The sequence below is a fragment of the Sciurus carolinensis genome, chromosome 15 (assembly GCF_902686445.1).
Source record: "Sciurus carolinensis chromosome 15, mSciCar1.2, whole genome shotgun sequence".
Classification (NCBI taxonomy): domain Eukaryota; kingdom Metazoa; phylum Chordata; class Mammalia; order Rodentia; family Sciuridae; genus Sciurus; species Sciurus carolinensis.
This window is the reverse complement of record NC_062227.1, coordinates 38,013,854-38,038,757: the sequence shown is the minus strand read 5'-3', so window position 1 is coordinate 38,038,757 and position 24,904 is coordinate 38,013,854. Positions and strand designations below refer to the sequence as shown.

The window sequence follows — 24,904 nt, the reverse complement described above, 5'->3', positions numbered from 1 at the left end:
TTCAGTAAATAGAATTTGTTGTGTATAGCCAAAATATTGACTTTTTGTAGCTTCTTGACATCCACCCTTGATAGAAGCTATTTGGTATCAACATCTCAAAGATTGGGTTCTAATATCTTGCTGCCTCATATTTAATGGAATTCAGATTACACATACACATGCAAGCACACACACATTTATTTTATGGAAACATCAGATGCATTTCAGGAAATTGCACATATAAATGGACATTCTGCTAAATGTACTGAAGAAGCTGTTTAATCAGCATTGCATGAGAACACCTTTACCAATAACCTAGGAGCGCCTCTTTCCAACTTATAGCCATCCGCCAATAATAACTATTTACTTGATTTCTAACAACATAGATTTTTGTTGCTTTTTCTTGTAATTATGAAATCATAGACCATATTGTTTTATATCAGGTATCTTCCACGTAATGCATAAAATCATATATTTATGTCATGTGTATTTGTAGTCGTCTCAAAATTAAGAAAGATTCATGGGCACTGTAGAAATATCTGGGAAGTTAAGGAAGTTGGAAATTGATAATAAAAAAGATAAAATCGTTTCATTGCAGCTAAAGGTCACTTGTACATTGATGGTGTCCAGATGCTAACACCTTTTGTGTGTTTTCCTATTCAGATATCTTTTTCTGTAGTCTGGTAATTGGCCAATATTGCTGAAGTCAAGAGCCAAAGATATTTGGAATTACAGCCTTTCTTGCCCTTGCATTTATCAGAAGGAGGGCAGAAGCAAAGCACTAAATATCTTTCTCTTCATAAGTTTCCATGCAGTAGACTTGGGTGTTAACAGATCCTAATCTTTTTATGATGCTTCTTAATACCTTCTCTGAGCTTCCTGGTGACCCACTTTTCAGCAAGGCCTTACCCCGTTTTTTATTCAGGCTTTTAATTTTAAAAAGCTTACATGAAGGGGTTTATAAGGCCTCACACTGCTGGTTTTCTGACTTTTCAGCATACATTTGGATACAGTTGACCCTCTTTTGCATTTGTGTAGCTTTTTTAAAGACTGCGAGTGAGCCAAGTGTAATGGTGCACACCTATAGTCCAGTGACATTGGAGGCCAAGACAGGAGGATCACAGATTCAAGGCCAGCCACAGCAAGTTAGTGAGACCCTGTCTCAAAACAGAAAATAAAAAAAAAAAAAAAAAAAAAAAAAAAAAAAAAAAAAAAACTGGTGAAGAAGCTCAGTGGTAAAGCACCCCTAGGTTTAATCCCCATTAGATCCCTCCAGAGTGGGGAACAAAAATAAAGATCTGAGAGTCTGGGAGGGTTGCAGAGTGATCATTCTTGTTCAAAGTTGTTTTTTTTTTTTTTTTCCTTCCAGTACTGGGTATTGAACTCATGGGCACTTAACCACTGAGCCACATCCCCAGCCCTTTTAAAAAAAATTAAAGGCAGGTTCTTGCCAAGTTGCTCAGGGCCTTGCTAAGTTGATGAGGCTGACTTTGAATGTGCAATCCTCCTGCCTCAGCCTCCCAAGCTGCTGGGATTACAGTTGTGCGCTACCATGCCAACAAAGATCCTTCCTTCTTGAGGCCTTTCCGTTTATAATAGGTCCATGTTAGGTCTAGAATGTAGATGGAGGAGTCTGTGCACAGTGATGAAGACTAAGAAATTAAATTCCATAGTTAGTTGCCCATCAGGGGTTTGTTTGCATTAGGGAAACTCTAATTTATTTATGTTTTTACATGTGTAGACTTTTTTCTATATTAAAGAAGATTGTACTCTTGTGGACTTAGCTTATTGATACATAATTTGTATTTAACCTATTTAGCCCCAACACATTTTTTATGTTTTTTTAACCATAGAAGTAATTGTTTATATATAGTGTGTATGTTTTTAATATTAAATATTATTTACAGTTCTGTATTCTCTGACAAATAAATAAAAACCTTTAGGGACAAATATCATAACCATTGATGTAATTTGTAAGTTGATTTCAGTAATTTGTAAATGAAACAAAGTTAAATACATAGTTTGGTTTATGGTCTTTCCCTTTATTTGAGATCTTCTTGATGGGGCTTTGTTTTAAAGGGAAATTGTGGTATATTTAAATGTAGATAATAATGGATCTGCAGATCATGTATAATATTTTAAGATGGAAAATAAAAGAATTTTTGAAATCTGGTTAGTTTTCGTTACTGTATTTGCATATGTAATGGATATTGCCAAGATTTCAATTTCTTATTTTCTTTAATCTCGATTCTTCATAATTAAAATAAACATACATATTTAAATAAAATTTAAATAAAATAAACATATATATATATATATATATATATGATTTTTTTTCTCTGGAATACTACTCTAGTAGGTGAGCCAAGATATAAATTGACAACTTTCTGAAACTTCATGCTATGTCAGATTTTACTTACCTATTTATATTTTCACATTCCCGAAATTTGTTTTTTGATTGTGGTGTGAAATGGAGGGGTCTTCTTTTTCCTCCAGGATTATGTATGTATATATAAAACATACGTGCACATAACATCATACTTATCCTCATTGGTCAAATAAAATTTCTATTTTTCTGAACTGAAAGACTTCCTTTATCAAGCATAACATTTCTATGTGTTTTGGGATCTCTTTCTTTCTTCTGTCTTCAGTTACCCTGATGTGAAGGCCTAGAAAGTCAGTGTGGTATAGTGGTTAAGAAAGAGGATCCTGGAGTTAAGATCCTGCATTGTTTCCCTGGCTCCGACCCCTATTTGTTGTGTGAATGTTGTCAACCTATTAGACATGTCTGTCTCTTAGTATGCCCGTTTATGAAGTGGGGATAATCAGTACTACTGTGGGGTTACTGTGACGAGTAAATGGCTCTATGTGTGTATAGAAAAGTGCCTTCATGCAATGAGTGACATGTTAGATCTTTGAAAATTTAGAAACCTAGTCATTACCATTGTTTTACACAAACACAGTCAAGGGAAAATGTAATTATTTGGGTAAGTTTGAGCATTTAACATGTGCAAGGCTTTGTTCTATGTTCAGTGTTATAGCTGAATGACTTACATTCTACATGGATGATCTACCACCAGTGTTCCTTGGACCACCCTTGGAAACCAAAATTGAAAGCCACATATTTTAACAATCCTCCTTAAATTAACAGAGGTTATCTAGGCTGATACAATGCTAACATCTTTATAATTAGGGAAAAGGATTTGTGTATATGCAGGGTTATTCTGCTAGTGATTTGATTTGGAAGTAGCAGGCAGTTGGGCAGGGAGTGTTCTGGTGTCTTCTCCTAGATCTCTTCCTTCTTTGATTTAATTTTTGAATATTCTGGTATGGACTCATGCATACATGTAGACATGTGAGTGTATGTTTGTATTGAGACTAACCTGGAACCAGAGTTACTGAATCTCTGAATACATTTAACATGACATTGAGGACCCCATAGAGGAGAGGGTTGAGTGTGATGTTACCATATTGGATGGTATCAGCAGCATCTGCAAAAAGTGAAGGTGGAGTCATCATTCTTATAGATGCTGATAATTTATTGACAAAACTAAGTGCAGAAAATGTTGCTTTTAGCTTTGTATAATTCTTCCCTAATAATAGCTATTATTTTTGCCATATTCCTATGTTCTCAGCACTGTTCTAAGCATGTGTGTATCAATTTATTTAATTCTCAAATACATCATACCCATTATATATATGAAGACATCAGACGTGGATGGGTTAGCTCACGTGTCCACGTTTTGCACTCCTGGGCTTAATGTGCATTTGAATTCAAGTTAAAAAAAAAAAAAAAACTAAAGTAAATTAACATATTTCTATTTTGTTGTATATTCTAAGTTAACCCTTTTAAAAAAACTTTTATTTGAAATATGGTACAGTAAAGGAATATATAAAGCATATGTATACACTTGAAAATAGTGTATATATATACATCTGTATTAACTACTAGCCAGTTGAAGAAAAGTTCCCAGAATACTGCTCCCATTTCCCTTCTTCCTCCCAGAGATAACTACTATCCTGATTTTTCTAATATTTATTCACTGCTTTCTTTTATAGCTTCATCATCTATGTATATAATTCTTTAAATATGTAGATATAGAGAAATGTCATATATGTATGTATCTCATGCATAGAAGTATAAACATGTCATGCACCTGTGTGTATGTGTATATAATCATACATTTTTCTATGATTTACTCTTTCTGTTCAGCATATGCCTGTAAGATTTATTCAGCCTAGTCATGTAGCTATAATTCGTTCATTTTCCTAATGTAGAAAGAGCGTTGCTTGCTACAGATATGGTACAGCTTTCTTATTTGGTTTATTGTTGATGGACCTGAGTGTGTAATTTCAGATTTCCGCTGCTATCAACATTCCTATACATGCCTCCTGGGATACCAGGAATGCCTGCAGTACTCCAGGGCTGGGTTTTTCAAACTTTAGCTTATGTAGGAATCACCAGGAAACTTGCTAAAACACACCATCCCCCTGCCGAGCTTCTGACTCAGTAAGTCCACAGTAAGTCCACATTCTTGAGCATTCCTGTGTCTAGCTCAGGTGTGAGAACACTGTTCTGCTCCGTACCTGTACGTGTGAGTAGAATGGCTGGGTTGCAAGCCATGCACATGTTCATCTTTACTAGCCAGTGCAAGAGTGTTTTCTGAGTTGGTCCACCAGCACTTCATACATTACTTTTCCCCATAATTTTAGATACTTGTTACAGTCAAACTAATATTTTTTTATACTCTGCTGGACTGTATAGTGGTAGCTCTTTTCTTGGTTTAATTTGAATTTTTCTGTTTACTGAGTTTGAGGATATGTTTATGTTTGTTTTGGCCTTTTCTTCCTCAGTCAAGTGAACACTAGCTTCTTGAATGACGTTTATGGCGTCCCTGTAGCTTGGCCTTGCTGGCTATTCTCTTCACCTAACATCTTCAGTCATGGCTTGTATGAAGGTATTTCTGAGGATTGTGAGTCTTCTTGAAAGCTGATTAAATATAGTATTTACTTGATATGCTTAATGTGTGCCAGAACAAGCATTTTACCTTCATTGTTTCATGTAATCTAAACTCACCTATGTCCCCTGCAGATAGGAAGGTATTGTTAGAGATGGTCATTGTTATCATTATCTGCTTCACAAACATCTGAATAGAGCCTGGTTTAAACCACTACAGCAAAGCACACTGCTAGCTGAGAAGTGGCAGACGGCTTGAACTGAGTTACACCTTTCTGGTATTTACTCAAGGAGTTCCTTGAAAATCTGCAAAATACTAAACCCAGTGGGAGCAAAAGGATTTGGATGCTTTTTGTTTGTGTTTGTGGTGCTGCGAATGGAAGCTAGGACCTCATGCATGCTATGTTTGTGGTTCCTTCTATAAATTACTGTTCCTCCTGATCTCACAGTAGTAGTAGTCTGCTCACTTGGTAATCCGGGGGCACATGTGACTGTCTGTTCCCAGCTCTCAGCCTCCCCACCCACTTGCAAAGTCCTGGTTGTCTGCTGGCAGGCCCTCGGCGACAAACCAGCCTAAAGGGCTCATGGCTGTTGCTTTGCTGGTGATACAACCATGCTATTTGGCATGACTTCCTTTTAATCTTTAAGCCTTAGCCTTTGAGCACTAAGATAGTGATATTTTTATAGTTAATTTTGTTGTCTTTGAAGCGCTATTAAAAATAGTGTTTCTCATCCATCTAAATTCCGGGCAAATGAGACAAAAGAATTACCAAATGAGAACAAAAATGTAACTTTTTTTTTTTTTTTAATAACTGATAAGGACAAGGTTGGGGGATGTGGCATAGATGTTTCCAATTAATTACCCACTGTCTTCCATTTTTGACTGCAGGATTTGGACTGTCCTACCTGGTGTGTTGCCCTGTAAGACCTGCAGTGTAACATTACTTCAACTGATTGGCTTTAGGTTGCTCCCTGCAGAAAAGAGCTGATGAAGAGCCTGCATTCTGTATGCCCATTGTTTTATCCAGACTCACCAAAGAGGTAGATGGAGCTCAGGGTTGTTATTGCTAGTGTAATCTCTATTACATGGTAGTAGGGAATAAGAGTGGTATACCAATGGGCTCAGATCTTGAATTAGCCATTGAGCCCATGATTTTTAACCATCCCCTGTTGGCTCATGCAAAAGTGAGGCGACTCCTCCAAGGGTAGAGATGCACGTCCGTCAAGGCAGTCTTGCTCCCAACTTCCTGATGTCTTAGAAGAGCTAAAGCTTCACTTTTTAGAGTCCCAAATCCTAATGGGGTATGTGAGATGATCACAGCAATTGTCTTAATAGCCTCCAGATTTAGAAAGCAAATCAGTTCCGGCTCTTGGAAGAGTTAGAGCAACCCAACTGGTTTCTAGAGCCTGTGCTACATGTTTCAGAAACCTTAGTAGAAAGAGAACCCATGATTTGATTATCTGGGGGAAGGCCCGAGAGTGGGCCAAGGAAACATTCTCTGTTTCAGCCTTTCCTGGATGCTGCAAGGTCTAAGCATCAGAGAAGATGGGTACCATGAGTCATTTCTGAACCTTGAACCCTGGTTGCAATAACCCAAATGCCATCTTTCTGAAAGAGAACGCAGTGTGCACAGGTGTTCTCCCTTCCACCCACCCAACCCAGGTCCTAAACTTGACCTCCCACTGGATGTCTCTCCCAGTTGAGTTTCAGTTCACAACCAGCATATTCAGACCTCCTTTGCTTTGAACTGCTTGAGTCTGACAACAGTACTGGCACCAGTGTGGGCTCCATCTGTGGGTGACTGGTGACAAGCCCTCTTGGGAGTAGGTTTTTTTTGATCTCTTGCCACACTGGCTCTTTCCATGCCATTTATGAGTTTGCTTTGGCCAAAAGCAAGCCTTCTTCAACACTAGATTTCTCTTTCCTTTATAAAGACCATCCAGACCACTTGGTGGGTGCTGGCCCTTGAGCCTGTGGTCAAGCCATGAAAATTCAAGATGTACCCTTTTTCCGCCTAAATGCAGAGTGGCCTTTGAAACAAAGGCAGGCCAACGCTTTGCAGCTCTTTTAGAACCTGTCAGAAATAATTTACAGTGAGATTCTTGCGAGGGCTCCTGAGCTTGTTATCATTTAAAAAAATGTACATACTGTACTGCTCAATAGTCTTTAGACAGTAGATATTGAAGTTACCCTGTTTTTCTGTACCTCATTGGCCCATGCTGCTTCAGGTTGGTGGCAATTCCAGAAGTCTGGAACTGCCTCAGATCCTTGCCAAGGCCAGGCTGCAGCAGCTCTTGCCCAGATCTGTGTACCATTGGCTAAGGTTACTGTGGTCCTCTTTTCCGAGACCCTTGGCCTGTGGCCTTTCCTAAAGTCCACTATTTTTGTTTGAGGCCCTACTTCTCTAACAGCCACTTTCCTGAAGAATAAACCACCCTAAGTTGTGGTCACACATAAAGATCAAAACACCCTGTGGTTTACGAATTAAAGTCTCTTGATGTTAAAAGCCACCTGCCCAACTATAAAAACCAGCCACAGTGCGCAATCAAGACTGCAAACCACCAAGTTGAAAAACATGCAGCACTGAGTCATGCACCCCTGTCCTCTGCCAGAAGCCCCAGTCTCTTCTGGGAGTCTTGACTTGTTTGACCCCCGACATTGGACTCCTTTTTTCTTCTCATGGTCCACAGATAGTTAACCAAATACTGGAGTCTTAGAAGGGGCCCAATGAATAGGACCTCTCCTCCCTGTCTGAGTTTTGAACCAAGTAAAAAGTAAGCCAGAAGAGTTAGCAGACGGGACAGGAAGATACCACCATGGTTTGGACAAGTGCAAAGCTGGAGGGTGTGGGTACTTCCCTGTGGGCACATTTCCTTGCTGAAACTGAATCCCAGAATTCCAGATATTCTTCTCCTGGCAAACACGGCAGGGGATCTGCAAACTGAACTCCCAGCATGGAAAATGAGATCACCACACTTGCTTTCTGAGGGCCTGTGACTCCCAAGTGGGAGGTATAGGGGACAGGTTGGGGCACCAGCTGTCCAGATTGTTCTTTCCGATGCAGCCTTCAGGCAAATTCAGCCCATCCCTGTGTTCTCTAGAGCAAGAGTTCACAAACTGTTTAGTCTAAGACTCTTTAATACTCTTAAAAATTATTTAATTCTCAGTGAACTTTTATAATGTGGGTAATATCTATCAGTGTTAACTATAGAGAAATTAAACTGAGAAAATTATGATACTTATAATTCATTTAGAAATATTAAACCCATTCCCTCTGTAATGTAAATACTAATTTTTATGAAAAATGACTACACTGTTCAAAAGAGAAATGTAAAATTAGGAGGAAGAGTAGTAACATTGTGCTTCTACATTTTTCAACTTATTTATTGTCTGGCTAAATGTTAAGTTTTTTGTCTTACCTGCTTCTGCATTTACTGTGTTAAGGTACACATGTCACGTAGCCTTTAGAAAAGGCTACTACTTTATCCTTATGAGAGTGGAAAAGGAAAGTGATATTATGATATTATGAAAGTAGTTCAACCTTTGTGGATCCCCTGGAAGGATCTTGGGGACTCCTGGAGGAACATACCCGTATTTTGAGAACTGTCACTCAGAAATGCCAAGCTTAAGTCACTCACAAAGTCCATGGATGGAAAATACTGCCCTTGGCCATTGGGTTGAAACTGGAAGTGAAACTCAGCCTGGCAGACCCTCAGTTAGCATGCAGGGCATGTGCATCTGTTTCTTTATGGCTTGATCTATTAGAACTCCTCTAGACAGGATGTTGCTTCTGGAGCAAGTTAAGGAACGGCTTTGAACTCCAGAGTTACTGACACTGCCCTCCTTTCACTGCATTGCATTTTTGGAAGCTGTGCCATAAAAGATATTTTCTCATAAGAATAATGTTATAATTGTGTTGTGTTTATCTTATCAAGGACTCAGAATTAAGTAAATCATCACTATGGCTAGCTATTCAAATTAAATCAGAGTTATGGGGACTATAAACATCTGCAACTGTTTTTAAAAAGTGAAACCAGGCTCCAGGTTTCGTGAATCAGGCCCAATTACATGAATATGAGAAACTCCAGAGCACAGAAAGTGTACAAAGAGTGTATAACGAACTGTAATTATTCCCTCATCAGTATCGCCACTGGAAATTAATACACTAGCCATGACAGATACTTACTCATAATTTTCCAAGTGTACTTTTAGAGAAATTTTGGGGTAGGATACTTGGGATTTGATTTGGATCACTTAAAAGTGAAGCTGTTTTAGAAGATTTGATCAAATCACTTTTTCACTTTGGTTCTTTCCACTGTAAACAGAACATTAAAAGTATTTTATTGTCATATATCCTGTGTTATATGATATCACATAGTATATGTCAGAATCACATTCTGGCAAACAAGTAATCATGGAAGAAGGCAGATTTTTCACTTGGTCTCAATTCACAAAGGATGATGTCTAGCCCTCAGCCACTTAGGTATTATGTTCATTGTACATGGATGCTTCCTAGTGACTTTTTTTTTTTTTTTTTTTGGTGGCTATGCAGTGGTTAAAGGTGATACTCAGAGTCATTTGGTGGTGGGTTGAATACCATCCCTAACTTGACTACCTAAATGACTGAGCGGAATTTCCTCTTTGTTTCCTTGCCTGAGAAATGGCACTACTCATAGTACTCACCTCATGGGGTTGTTATGGGGCTTTATTTAAGGTAATCATGCATGGAAAGCATTGTAGTTCACTTCATGCCATGATAAACACTCAATGAATATTGGCACTTATTGATATTCATTGTATTTAGTTGAAGGGATTCCCAGGTTGATTGTAAGTGCAGTCTAATGCCAAGTACTATTTGATGATATTTACAATATTACATATAAGCATGTTGCATTCTCTGGTGAGTGTAATTAGTTGATAGGACAGAATCCATCTAAGTGGGGATTGACCATCTCTTCTGGAATTGCCATAGGCACTTCTGGAACTTTTAATGGCCGTTTAATAGCACAGCTGTCTGCACCACTAACTAATGATTGTGTCAAACTTTCATTGAAGCCAGCTGAATCTTGTAGGTGCATTGTTGCTACCCAATCCATTAACCTTCCACTATACTTAATGTAAGCTCCTGTCTTTTGAGGCCCTTTCCATGAAGTCTGGAGGCCTACGGAGCCTCCTTTCGCCTAGACAGAGTAGGCTTGACATTGCACAGATCTACCTGACCAGCATTTAATGTATATTTGCATATAGTTATTAGTTTTAGTAGGCTTCACTCTAAATCACATTCTGTATGTTGGACTCAGACATCTGTTCACTAAGATGTTGGAGTGTTGTCTACTGGCTGAGAGTTCAGTTTCTGCAGGATGATCAGGTTCCTGTGCCAGCATTAATGCTGTTATTTGACTAGTCTCTTTGTCCCTACTTGATTAAAAGAAATGATAACCAGGAAAATAAAAAGAGAATACTTGAGATATTTATGTATACCTCCTAGTAATACAGTTGGAGCAAAGTAGGAAATCACTAGGTGGGCCTTGGGTAGGTATTCTTTGCACCTAAACTTGTTGAGGGTGCATCAGGAAGGCACAAAGTCAAAGAATCTGTGCAAAATTCTGTACTCTCCCTCCAGAATCATACATGACAAAACAAAAATATTGAAGTCGTTCAGGGTTAAGCTGCACATTTTAAGCGTGTTTTCAGGGATATGAAATTCAAAGTGTCATCAATGGCTTTACTGACACAGAGGATATCTTTAAAGAGTGACAGTAGCTCTTGACTAATCTTCTTAACACAGCCTCCAACATCATGGATGGAATCCTGTGAAATGTAGAAAATTTGGCAAATGCAATTGTATGATGATAAATTGGATTAAAAAATAAAAAATTAGCCATGCAGAATCGGTCTTGAAAAGTTCCATTATTCTGTTACCATGCACCCAACCAGCCACTTTAACAGTGTCTTCATTAATTGTTTACATTTACCTACATCATCTGGAAGACACCCCTGCAGAGTAAAGGTTCTGCCATACACTTGCCCCCTCTCTCTTAACCACAAATCACTTATTATCAAAGGAATTCCACTTGTGTTTCTCTTATTCAGGTTTGTGAACTAATTTTTTATTTTTCTGTGAACTTGATTTCTTTATGATCTTCCTACTTTTTGTTTTGGGCACTAGGGATTGACCCGGGGCTTCCTCATGCTAAGCATACGCTCTACCACTAAGCTACGTACACTCCCGGCCCCCCTATTTTTTCCTTCTAAAATATTTCTCAGGTACTTACAAAGCAAAGAGATAAAAGTCTCCACAACAAAAAGACTACCAAAAACATGATAATAACTATCCCTTGTCTTGCGGTGGATCAGGAATTATTTTTAAGCCCTTTATACTCTTTACCATAATCCTACAAAGCCTTTGCTTTTTTGTATTGGTGGTGTTGGGGATTGAACTCAGGGCTTTGTGCAAAGTTTGCACTTTTAATTATTATTTATTGCTATTCTTTTTGTAGAGGAAGAAGCCGAGGCATAGATAAGGTGATATAGCTTGTCAAGGCCATACAGGGCTGGGGGCTAATTTAACCCTAAGCAGATTTGCCACATACCTCTCAGGCATTTTTTTTTTTTTTTTTTTTTTTTTTTACATAGGGCAATGATGTTTATTTTTTTTTCCCTTCCCCCCCACCCCTCCCACCCCTCTTTTCCCTCTATACAGTCCTTCTTTCCTTCATTCTTACCGCTCTCCTTATCCCTAACCCTAAACCTAACCCTAAACCTAATGCTAACCCCTCCCACCCCCCATTATATGTCCTCATCCGCTTATCAGTGAGATCATTCGTCACCTCTCAGTCTTAATTCTGTGCACATAGAACTGCCTTTCTTTTTGACTAAGAGGAAGGACAGCAAACACATTGTAATGAAGCTTCAGCTTTGTCACCTGCATTTGATCATCTACTGCACCGTAACCTAATTGTTACTAGATTATGGCTATAGAATATCTGATAGGGAAAAAGAAAGAGAAGGATGTTTTGTGGGAAAACTCATGAGGAACAGTTGGAATAACATAGTTTAGACTTTAGTTAGGCCGTCATACTAACTAGAAAGAAAAGATAATGATTCTCTTCAGTGCGGGCTGAAATTTTTTAACCAATAGTTATAAATGATCTTGATCAAGAAGAAAGTGGAGAGGCGAGCTGACTGAAGACTCAGAACATTGCAGGCTCCACGTGGAATATTTAAGAGGTTGGATTTAGGAGTGATTTGGAGGAAATTGGAAAGCAAGATCCAGTGACCATGGAGGAGTATAAAAAAGAATAACGATAATAGGAACCTAAAGAAGTCGTGGTCTCGGGGCTTTAAAGCTCACAGTATTGAGGGAGTGGAAAAAATTTAACAAGAACAAGAAACCATGTCACCGCCAAGTTCAGAATACTAACAGGCAAGCAGAACTCCTCAACTCCTATTACACTCCTGCCTTTTTAGACAAGGAGGTCGATCTTCAGCCTGGGAAGAGTAGAGCAAATACTTGTAAGAGGAAATTGAAACTCAAGATAGGTGAGCTGATTGTGTAAGAGCAGGGAGCGGCACTAAATGAGTTCAGATCCTCTGACCAGCAGGAATTCCGCCTTGGTAGTCCGTGAGGACTTGCCCACCGCCTGTCATCTTTGAGCAGTCGTGCAGAAGAGGGGAATCATTTTAAGGATGAGCCATGATGAGGTGATGTCCCTGTTAAAAACAAAACCACAAATCAAAAAAGCATCATTTTCAAACAACAGAATCGACAGAATGGGTCTTGGGGAGTGAATCTAGGGATGTGTAACCACTGAATCACATACCCAGCCCTTTTTGTTTTTTGTCTTGTGATAGAGTTTCGCTAAATTGCTGAGGCTGGCCTTGAACTTACAATCCTCCTACCTCAGCCTCCCTAGTCACCTGGGATTACAGGCATGTGCCACTGCACCCAGCAAGTAATCGTATCTTTATTCCATTTTGTGGTTGCTGAGTTATTAGACTTGAAGACCAGGGCCAAAATGTTAGTGTGCTGTTTCTGGAGTTCAGAAAGATTTCTGGAGGTGGAGACGGGGGCTGGGTGTGTGCCACCAAATGCACATAGACCCTTGTTAAATGTGCAGCTTCTGTATCACATTCCTTGAGATCCAGTGGTAGTGAGTCTTGGGTTCCAAGAATCTGTATCTTAAACAAACATCCCCAGTGGCGGGCTAGGCTGAACAAGCCTGGGAAGTGTTGGGCTGTGTGACATACATAGCACGAGCTAATCCCTGGTGTTCTAATGGTGTCGGTACCACTGAGACTAATAGCTGATACATCGGATGACCTGGCGCCAGGCACTATCCTGAGAGCTTTACACATGTTAACTCATGTAATCCTGCAGCTGCCCTATGAGTAGGTGCTATCTTTATTACTTTCGTACAGATGGGGGAACTGTGGCTTTTCTGAAGACTCACGGACAGTACTGATGGGCTGGGATTCAGAGTCAGGCAATTGGATTAGAAGTCCATGCTCCAGACACTCCACTGCCCCTCCTCAGGAGCTCCGCATAGAGCTCCAAGTCTGTCGGAAGTACCACGTCTGGCAGGTGATATGCCCGTCTTCAGCAGTGGATCGCAGCTTTCTGAAGACACTGCGGTGTCTCATTAGAGTTTCTCACTGCAGAAAACTGGGAGGAAGAACTAAAATCGGCTAGAATTAATTATTGAGAACAAATTTGAGAGGGTTAAATGAAAACCATTGTTCCTAGAGACCCCACATCAGCAGTAGAAGGTTCTAGAGAAGGAAGCCGTGACTTCCCAGTTGCCTGGTGATAGGTCGGTGGTGTTCTGGTGGAGGACAAGCGCCACATAAATCAGCAGGGGCTTTGTTCTGCTCTACCTTTTGCCTGGGATGCTTTTTTCAACTTCCTCTTCTTTCTCCTGGCAAATTTTTAATCATCTCTAAAGTCAGGGCCTAAATGTCACTTTAGCTATGGAGTCTTCTTTGATTTCCATGGGCAGATTTATCATCCCATTCTTTCTGCTTCTTTAGCACTTTGTTCCTGGCATTATAATTTTGCGATTATCTTTTCTGGTTTGTGGCACTCATGTTCACAGTCACTCGGCTGGAAAGAGGGGGGAGGACATCATTTCCTCCCTCCCTCGCTCCCCCCGCAACTCACTGCTCTCACTAAGCCCTGCTGATTTTCATTGTCTGCATATTGATAAAAATCTGCCCCTTCTTCATCCCTGCAGCCCCTGCCCTGATTTAAGTCTGTGTCCTAAGCTGTCTCTTGGCTGTCACTTGTCACCCACCCCATTTCCCACAAAGCATTCGGAGAATTCTCTCTCAAATATAGTCTGCCTGTACTTTCCTGGTTCTTTTTTTCTCTTCCCCTAACCAGTGGAATAACCCCAAGCCCTCAGTCATCTATGATCTAACCCCTTCAAACTCTCCAGCCTCAACTCTTGACTTCCTGCCTTGCTTCTTGGACTCCTGTGACACTGAACTCATTGTAATTCCCCGGGCACGATCCTGTTTCTTGCTGCCTCATTTTAACTGAAGCAATGAGTGCCTGGGATGGCTTTCCTGCCACCACCTTCCCTCCCCAACCCCACGGGCCTCTGCCTTGCTACTCCAGGGCTCTGCTTGGGGTGCCCTGACCCTCTCTCCTGGGCTCACCTCATAACCTCTGCATCATTCAGCCTGATCTCTGTAAGGGCAGGGACTGTGTCTTGTTCTGTTTCTAGTAGCATGGACATTCAGTATATGTTTCTGGAGAAAATCATAATTATTTGTTGTACTTGAAAAAACTACACAGTTAAAGAGTCCTTCCTCTTTCTCTCCTTAGATCTGAGGTCTCAGGTATTTTGCTGTGCGTGAGAACCTATTCACTCATTTGTAAAATGCTGATAATTTTTCCCTCCTTAGGGGACTCTTGTGAGAATTAAATAAGATTGCAATGTTGTGTAAAACTTACACTATTCCAAGCATCTGTAACCTCTAGTCCTGCTCCCTATTTTGGTATGGTCAAGAATGATTTTCCCTTTTTTGTGGGGGTGTGGGTACCAGGCATTGAACTCAGGGGCACTCCACCACTGAGCCACATACCCAGCCTTATTTTGTATTTTATTTAGAGACAGAGTCTCACTGAGTTGCTTAGCACCTCGTTTTTATTGAGGCTGGCTTTGAACTCATGATCCTTCTGCCTCAGCCTCCTGAGCCACTAGGGATTTTCACATTTTTAAATGTTCAAATGCTTCTTAAAATCAGAAGGAAAATAATATTTTCAACACTTGGCAATTAAATGAAATTCAAGTTCACTTAACTCATAAATAAAGTTTTGTTGGAAGGATCTTGGCTGTGCTAGTGTGTTTGCTGGTTGTCTAAGGCTACTTTTGTGTTTCAGTAGCAAAGCTGGGTACTTTAAACAGGGAACCCCATGGCCTGTAAAACCTACAATATTCACAGCTTTATAAAAAATAGTAGATACTATTTATTATGTTTACAGAAAAAGCTGACTGACCAGCTTTTCAAATATAGGAAAATGTGTGTTATTCACAACCTCTTCTTTGTATCTATTGTAAACTTGCCGAGGGGAGAGATTTCTTCTTTTTTCAATTCCTGGAGTTGCATCCTGGGCCTTCACAGTGATCAGTTGGAGTAAACCACAGGGACTGAGTTTTGGCTTTTGAGAAAGGAGGGTGTCCCAGCAAGAATTTAATGAACTATTTGAAGAAATAGTGAACTGCTCACCTGTGTGAATGGTTTAAGGATAAAGTGGATACTCCTTTTCCTTAGGTCACAGTATTTCTTAACCTTGGCTGTATTGATATTTTGGGTTGGTTTCTTATTTGCTGTGGATCTTGTCTTTGGTATGGTATAAAGGTTGGCAGCATTCTTGGTTACCCGCTAGAAGCCAGTAGCACCTACTCCAAAAGCGTAATAGCCGAGAATGGGTTTAGACATTGCCAGATGTTCCCTGGGTTAGAATCACTCCTGGTTGGGAACCACTATTGTAGAGTATTTGAACTTTTGCTATGGGTTTGCCTGGAAAACTTTCTGTGTTCCAAAAGCCAATTATTATTAGAAGTTTCTAGAGTGGATTTAACATTCCCGGGCAGATTCTGCTTACCAGCTCTGTGATTCCTCACCAATCTCAGACCTAGTACCATCCCCGGTCCCAGGCTGGGGGAGTTAAATGAGATACAGATTTACTAGCACAGTGGTTGACATAAAGCGAGCCTTCGTTATCTCCAGTTTTACGGTTTTATTTATTTGAGTTCTTCCTGTTTGTTGAACATGTTAGTTTTGTTATTTTGAACTGAGAAACTAAGAGGAGATACTAATAATAAATTAGTAGGGAGAAATAAATATCTTAATGATTCAGTGGAGACTGAAAACATGTTATAGATTAATAATAGCATGTTGTTTTGTGGACCCGCTTTTGTTTGGGGGAAGAAGAATTAAGAAAGGTCTTTGACTACATAAAATGATTATCAAAATCTCAAAGTAATACTGGGCCGCCATGGGAATTTATTGGGAGTAGATTTGTTAGAGATGTATTCTACAAATTTGTTGTTGTGGAGGTTCTCATGGTCAACCAAGGCAGGTAGGTACCCTTTTGTATTGTGAGGAAAATGAACCCAGAGAAGATAGGTAATGATTAAGGGTATATTGAGCATCAGAAGAGAACATCCACCCTATTCCTGATGGTACTGCGTGATCTGGAAATCCGCTTCCTGTGGATTTGGATCAGGGTCCCCTTGCTGCTAATTCCTTACCTTAGGGCAGATCCACTGGGAAGCTAGATGCCAGTTGTGCAGTTGAAGGGAAGCTGCAGGTCTTCCTCTGGTCTTTGCATTTCATTGCTCTCAGTGCTTCCCTGTAAAGCAGCATGCTGTCCCAACCCCATGCCCAGGTTGAAATGTGACCCCTCTTTGCAGCTCGCCTGCCACTGTTTGCTTCGGGCCTGCTGCCCTGCCCAGCTCTGCTGTCAGCTATCTCCTTGGGTTAGGCCCAGCCACAGCCTCACCCTTTGGGAATCTGCTGCTGTAGGAGAAGAGGCAGACCCCTAACATGGCAGTGGGACACAGTCTTACGGCACATTTGTGAATTTAATATGGCAAAACTGGGGAGTGCCCTTTATTGGATTTGTGTTCGTTAGCTGAGTGCAAAGGCTTTCCCTCATTGAGTGCCTGCTCTGTGCCAGACTGGCGTAAGTGCCTGGGTATTTGCAGGTGACCAGTGTCATAGTGCTTTCTCATGTCCCAAAGTTGATGGCATGGGAAGCCTCATTTCTTATTCCTTGGTATTTCCTAATACTTTCTTTTTCATTATGAAATATAGAGAACATACAGCACATGTATGGAGTAATATAATTTATATCCCTGTACCTACGCAGACCTTCACACTTTTTCTTGTTTGCTTCAGATTGTTTTTGAAAGAAATGAATTAGTACAGATGCATTTAAAGCCATTTGTACAATCCTTCTGATTTTTTCCTATTTTTCCCTTCCCCGAGGTAGGTACTATCACTGTCTTATGTGTATTTATGTTCTTTTTACATGTGTATGTGTCCATAACGCTATATTATCTTTTGTGTTTAAATTTTATATAAAAGGATTCATTAATCATAGTTTTTTTAATTTTTGGCAAGATTCCTGTGTTGTGTGCTTTCTCTTCAGTTTGAATTAGGAGTGTCACAGAGATAGGCTTTTGCACTTACTAAAAATAATAGTCATCCCTAGGTTGATTTATAATTAAATTTCTCTTTCAGTCTTACACGGAAATTTTAAAGGAACTTTCTTTAGGTTTAGATATGCTTTGTTTTTGAGAGGTAGCCCTGTGGGTAAACGTAGCCCCAATTCTTCAATTCCGATGTTTCTGGATATTCCATATTTTTGGCTCTGTGGAAATGTATTATTAGCCCACTCTCCTGGTGATGGACATTTAGGTATACTCCAATTCCTGTTGTTACAATCATGCTTCATTGAACATTCCTGCATATGTCTCCTGGAACACTCATGAGAGAGTTTCCCTGGGAGTTTCCCTACCGTGTAGGATACACCCACATTCATCTTCACTGAAATTTGCTAAATTGTACTAAAGGTGACCATACCGGTTTCTGTTCACCCCTGTGTTTGGGGATTGGTTCCTCTGTATCCTTGACTTTTTATAATCTGTTCTTGTACATAACTGTCCACGAATTTGATGGATCTGAACTAGTGTGTCACTGTCACCTCTGTATGATATTTAATAAAGTTTAAATTGATTTTCTTTATTTTCTCAGATTTAGGAAGAACGACTTAATTATGAAAATGGTCTGAATTTTTGTGACAAATTTGCAAAATTTCACCTGTATAATCCAGGTGTTCCTTGAATTATGAAGCTGTACTGCATAGCTTCATCCACACACCTGTTCTGAGTTATCTCTGTTTCTGGGCTTTCCCTTTCTTTTTCTTTTTCTCAATTTCTGATTCTCTGCACTATTTCTAGTGCTGCCGTAGAGGCCACTGAAATGACTCCTGGGGAGGGCCTCCACTGCACTCTCCTTCTGTTGGATCTTCATCAGCGCAGGGAAGTGCTTCCTGTAATTATTGTAAATTATTCTGGAGTTCTGCTGAAGCTAATTGTCTTGTGCTGCTGTCAGTAGGGCCAGAAGTAGTGACTTGGAGGATTAGTACTATAGCACTTGGTGTGACTGAGTTTTAAGTGCAGAGAGATTGTGTGTGGTGGCAGGAGATTCTTGGTGACTTTCTAATTTCAAGTGTAAAGAAGAAAGGCCAGTGTACTGCTCTTTATTTATAATAGACATTGTTCAATAGATCCCTGTCCTTCAAATTAGAGAAACATAAACTTTTGATTGTTTGGTTTGACTTGGTATATAATGCCCTATATCTTGTAGTAAGTCTATTATTATTTTGTTCTTTAGTGAAGGGGACATGTGGAAACAAACTTCATTGAGAATTAAATGAGGATATAAAAATATATTCTTGAATGCACACATTTTTCATGAGAATTTCAGTTAGTAGTGCAGAATATGTGGGGCCCCCAGCCAGTTTGGCCCTCCCCCAACTCCACGCCCACTTGCTAGTTCTTCAGTCACAATGACCATTTTAATGGAAATGGGCAGTCCTTAGAAGAACCTGGAATGTGTATTATTTAGATTTTACTGGACTAGACAAGTGGGATTTGTTTCTTCTACTCCAGTTATCAAAAAGATTAACCCTTTGCCCTCTACATTCTAATTGTAACCCTTCAGAAACAAAGGGGCTGTTTGTACAAGATAGTTGAAAAAATGAGACTGAATGCCAAGTGGAATGTTTCTCAGTTGAAGGAGGTAGCAATCATTGCACACATTTTTTTTTTTCTTTCTTGTGTTGCAGGCGTCTGTAGAGGCTTCTGGTGAAATCGCATTATGCAAGACTGGATTTCCTGAAGATGTTTACAGTGCCGTCTTATCGAAGGATGTGCATGAAGGACAGCCTCTTCTCAATGGTACTATCTCGAAAGATATATTTGTACATACAGTGTCCATGCTCTTGAAACAAATTAGCCATTAAAAATGTCTGAATCATCTCCACTGTATAACAAGTATGAATTTTTCACAATCACTATAATGAGACTGTAGGGACTTTATTTTAGGATTACAGAAGAGCTCATGTATCTCTTATGTACATAATTAGAAGACTCCTGGTAGCTTGAAAATTTCAGACTTCTTCCTTTTTCAATTTACAGTAAAATCCATTATGCAACCATTTTACAATTTTTCTGTATGCATTTTGCTTATTTTGAAGAGTAATATTTATCAGACATCTGGTTCTAATAGGTTTCAAAATTATTTACAGCAAACATCTTCTTAGTATTTTGAATTAAAGAAAGGAAATTATTATATTATCTTAAATAAAACATGTCAAACTTTATTATTCAACTGAATTATAATAAATTTAATAAGTAATGTCTCATGCAGGAGCATGAAATCTGTATTTTTGTTATGACATTGTTTATAGAAATTACTAGCTAGCTAATTTAGTTGCAGCATATGTGAATTTCAAATATAGACTCATTTTCCGTGTAAATATGGATCAAGTTCATTATAGTTATCATATGAAAACTCTTGCCAACAAGTCTAGATAAAACTTGAGTATCAAAAGTAAAATTGAAAGTCCTTTCCTTTAACGCCAATTGAAAGTAGATAAAATTTTGGTTAGTAGTATTTTAATGGACTTATTTATCATTACACCAAATGTCATTGAAATGTGAAAGCAAGAAGAATTGATTAGTCAGTTGTATTTAAATTTTAATTCCTTTCAAATCTTGCATATCTCTGAGACTGTTTTCGAGAGCTGTATTTAGAAAGTCTGTGTAACCTCAACTAATTAATTTACACAGAGCTCTACCACATAGCCTTAATTGAAGTGTCTCCATAGCACTGACAAACCTTAGTGGTACAATTCTTAAGAATGCAGTAGACAGAGGACTTTGCAATGCAAATGGCCTCTTAACCACTGAAGTTCTTTGGTGCAACTTACATTTTATTTTAATTTCTGTTTAAATCACGATGGGCTCACACCTATGTGATCTCTTTGAAGTTGGTTTTTAATTTTCTTGAAGGCCACCTCCTGTCACTGCCTCATTACATGGTATTTTAATGAGTGAATGTTTGAGTTAGTCTGTCTAAACACAGAAGTGCTATCTTATCTCGTGGGTAACGATCGACATGATGGTGGTTTAATTCAAATCACAGTGTGTAAAGTTTGTTTAACTTAATGTGAATCTTGAGGTTCTGCCTGCTTGTCATTTTCTTTAAATCTGTAAATTATAAGGAGGCCTCCTAGAACCTATATGATGTGTAAACATGGTTTGAATTGCAAAAATATTGATATGATTCTATGGAATAATTTGGGCAGATAAAAAAATTTCAGTGGAATTTGTTGCATTTTTGCAGTATACGTTTGGTATTCATTTTAAAATGGGTAATTCCTTTTTCTAAAAGCTTATAATTTGTTGATTACAAATAAACACATGGTCTGTCACTAGAAACCATTGACTTAGATTAACTTTGACTTTGGGCTAGTTTTGAACATGATAGCTTATTTTCTAAGTTTTAGATGATGCTTGTGACAGAAGAAATTGGGCATAGCTTCTTGCCAGTATCTGTTTCGTATAACCTAGAAACTTAGAGTTTTGCCGAAGTTGTAAATGTGATGGATTAAAAATACTTTTGACTTGAGCCCTAGCCATCACTGAAAGACATGTGCATGATTGTATGGTAGCATTTGCACATGACACACCATTACTTTTTTTAGTCATTCTCAGAAGATGTTAGAAGATGCTAGTGTCTTCAAGCTTAAAACATTCTGTTTAACAATATTGATTAGTAGAAAAAAATAACTTTGAACAGAAGAAAATTTACTTCGACTGTATGGAACATCAACATTTCTCTTTCCAAGAGTGTTCTCACCAGTTAATGCTTCTTTAGGAGAATTGTGAATTAAAAATGATTCTAGGTTTTATGAAAGTTTTATATTCTTTTGGAGTTTTCAGAAGGATGATAATCCAAAGCCATCTCTGTTCCCCAAAGCCGAATACCATTCCATAATTTTATCTATGAATTCTGTATGGTGCAATAAATCCAGTCATACGTGTGCACTACAGCAGGAAGGGATATGCCAAGTCAGCCATGGTGATCACTTTTGTCATGGGGTTAGTGACCTGTAGTGTTTAAGGAAAGAAGTAATTGTACATTATAGTTTTCCAAGGCATTTGCTTCGTGGCATAGTCAGCCCTAATAAAGTTGACTTTAGAGTCATTTTTACCTTGAATTTTTCTATTGCATTTTAAAAAAACTTGAATCCTAACTCTTGCTGTTTCCTTTAATTTCCCCTTAATGACATTTGGGCAGAAGAGGACAAAGGCTCACCCATCTGTATGATATGGTTTCATAGGATACATCTGGTGCCCTAGACATTGTGCAGAAGTTTATTATTCTGATGTGTAGTTGGCATGGATTCTGATCATTTTTCAGTCAAGTAACAATCCTTGTGAAAGTGCTTGGAAAATGCGAAACTTCAGGTAAAGGTACAGGTGATGTTAGTCATGTTAGAAAAACGACCTAGAAGAAGCGTGAAAAGTGCAAACTGAACAGTAGTTCATGGAGCATTCATCTTACCTGGTGCTGTTTGAATTTTTTGCTGTTGTGATGAATTTTACAGAAATAACAAATCGGAAGAACTCGTTGTATCCCTGTAGGTTCTTCTCTGGTTTTCACCAGTATGCTTTTCGTGGAATCATAAAGACAGTGAATGCATTTTATGACCCACCTTTACATCTCCTGTTATATCCCATGAATACTTCTGCTGTTTGAAGACAGTTCAGCATTTAAAAAAAAATGGCCATAGAGGGACTTGTTCTATTTTGTTAGAAAAACCAGATTTTGCTTCACTGTGTCTCTATTTTTGAACATACAGGTTGTTTCCAATTTTCCCCTCAGTGCTGCTATGGAGATTCTTTTTAGAGAACTTTGATTTTTCTTTAGGGATATTTTCTTTGGGAATTTGTGTTCAAAAGTAGAGTTGCTAGGTCAAAGGGAATATAGAGGTTGACAGTTGACAGTTTTTTTTTTTTTTTTTAAATTTTGTAGGAATGTTCATAGGACTAAAAGTATGTCATTTCTTTCTCAGCATCCTCATCACCATGTGATGTTGTAATGGTTTCTCATTTCGCTCTTTCTCTTTTGGAGGGAAGCCTTCCTTTTTTTGTCGTATGGCATCTATGTGTTTGCCTTTATAAGTTGGGATCCATTCTCTTGTGCTTAGGTAGTCATTTTTGCCTTGCATTTTTCTATTCTGTTTTTAAAGCATTTATTGCCAACCCCCTCATTTTACAGACAAGCAAATTAGAGCTCAGAGAGATTATAGGCTTTCCCCATGATTATATAGCTCCTTAGATTGTTAGCTACAGACCTGGAATTAGAACTCAGGTTTCCTGATACCTACTCTAGTTCTGATGATGGTGATGATCAAAAGCCATTATGGTCTATAACACAGAGAAGGTGAAGGCTGATGGGAATTAGCCTAAAAACCTAAGTGTCTTGTGGAAAGAACTGGCCTTCTTCCCCATTTAATATTATGACTGGTGTGTTGTCACATATATTTGGGAATTGGGGACTATCAAGTAAAGAACACCTCCTATAATTAAAAAAAAAATCAGTTGTTTTCACTGTTAGTATTTTGTGCCTCCCTGCTTGTATGTAGAAAAATCTAGGGCTTTGGAAGTGAATGCTTAGTCCTTAATATTTAACTTACACTCCATTGAGCTAGATGTGGTAGCATGCTACTTGGAAATAAAATAACTACAATCATAAATTTTCATTCTGTCACCAGCAGTGTATCTGACACTGTGAAATATCTGCCTCACTGTGACATTGCAGAGAAGATCCTGGGCTGCTTTGAGTGTGCTGGTTGAGTGATGCTCCTGTGTGTTTAGCATGGGTGGTCTGCATGCTTAGATACTAAGTAAACTCCTCCAAATCTGGTCAGCATAAATAGCAACTGGCAATTACCATGAATATTTTCAGTCATCCATTCATACTCACCACCTCTGGGCAGCACATGATGATTATTTTCAACTAGATGGAATTTGATTTAGATTAGTTTGCTTACTGATTGAGGCTTGACTGCATTAACATGGAAGCTGCAGCACAGCATCTTTAGATAACAGTACTGAAACAGTTTTTATTACTTCGGTAGGGTAATACGACCGTACAGCTGCTCCATTTCTTAATAATATGAGAATTTTTATATGTTTTATATTACTGAATTGGGAAAGGAGCTTGTATGAATCTTCATGGAGCCATGGTTTTGAAGTTATGTTTTTTATTTTGATAAGTCTTTGTGGTTATTGACTGTATAAATATTTTAAAATATTTGGAAGGTAGGTTTTATAAACATCTTGATCATAAAGCCAGGCAAGCCCCTGTACTTTACTGATTTCCAATTGATGGTGGGAAATGGCACTAAATACAGAGATTATTCTCTTGGATGTTGATGATAAAGTCTTAAGAAGGAACAAAGGAAATGAAGCCAGGTATATACATATTCTCAGGGGTTGACATTTTAAAAACCTTATCATATGCAAAAGGATTTTTGTTGTTGTTGCTTTAAACAGTTGTCTATATAATAAATTCAGTAAAACAACCAAGGACTTTCATCCTTATTTTTATTATGATCACTTAGACCTTATTTAATACTTGGACATTTTTCTATTCATTTAGATGTGTTTGGGATCTAGCTTTCTTAATGCTATGCTGAAACTTAAGAGGCCAATTTGGGTGGTACTTTTTTTTTAAGGTCCTTTTGCAGTTGTTCCTAGCCTTCAGAAACTTGGAGGAGCTGTGGTTTGCTCCCTCAAAAACTTGCAACCAGGAAACATGTGTTAAAGAGAGCTATTCATGGTTCTACATCTACCATACTTAGAAACTCTGGCAAGCAGGTACCCACGTGGTTTAAAGACTGTCCTTAAAAGATCCTTACTCTCTGTCCTTTCAAGTTCTCTGATCAACATTTAAGGGAATTAGAAAATAAATATGATAAATAAGTATAATATACCGTGCATTAGATGGTAATAAATGTTGTGGGATCAGATGAGGCTAAAAGGAGAAATAGAAAGAATGCGTGCTTCTGCAATTTAAATAGGATGGTCAGTTGAGGCAACAATGCATTAGAGGTAATGATGTTGGTGTTGGTTGAAGAGCTGTAGATACCTGGGGAGGAGCCTTAAGAACAGAGCAAACAGTAAGTACAAGGGCTCTGAGGCAGAAGTACTTGTGTGCCCAAGAATTCGAAGAGCAGCAGCAATGAACCTGGTTGAGTGGGGTGGAGAAAGGACAAGGATAAAGTTGAGATCAGAGGACTGGTGCCTCACTTTGTGTGAGGTTCTTAGACCATTCCAGGGACTTTGGTTTTGCAAGAAAGAGGTAAAGAGTTG

The 24,904-nt window shown here is 38.8% G+C and overlaps 1 protein-coding gene across 1 annotated transcript in view; it reads left to right on the top strand.

Moving 5' to 3' along the window:
- The window catches only part of Cdh2 (cadherin 2), a 217,083-nt gene that overhangs the window by 9,749 nt on the left and 182,430 nt on the right, over window positions 1–24,904 (top strand). The window contains exon 2 of the mRNA XM_047526537.1: window positions 19,303–19,414. Coding sequence (XP_047382493.1) covers window positions 19,303–19,414 — 112 coding nt within the window. The remainder of the gene's footprint in view (window positions 1–19,302; window positions 19,415–24,904) is intronic.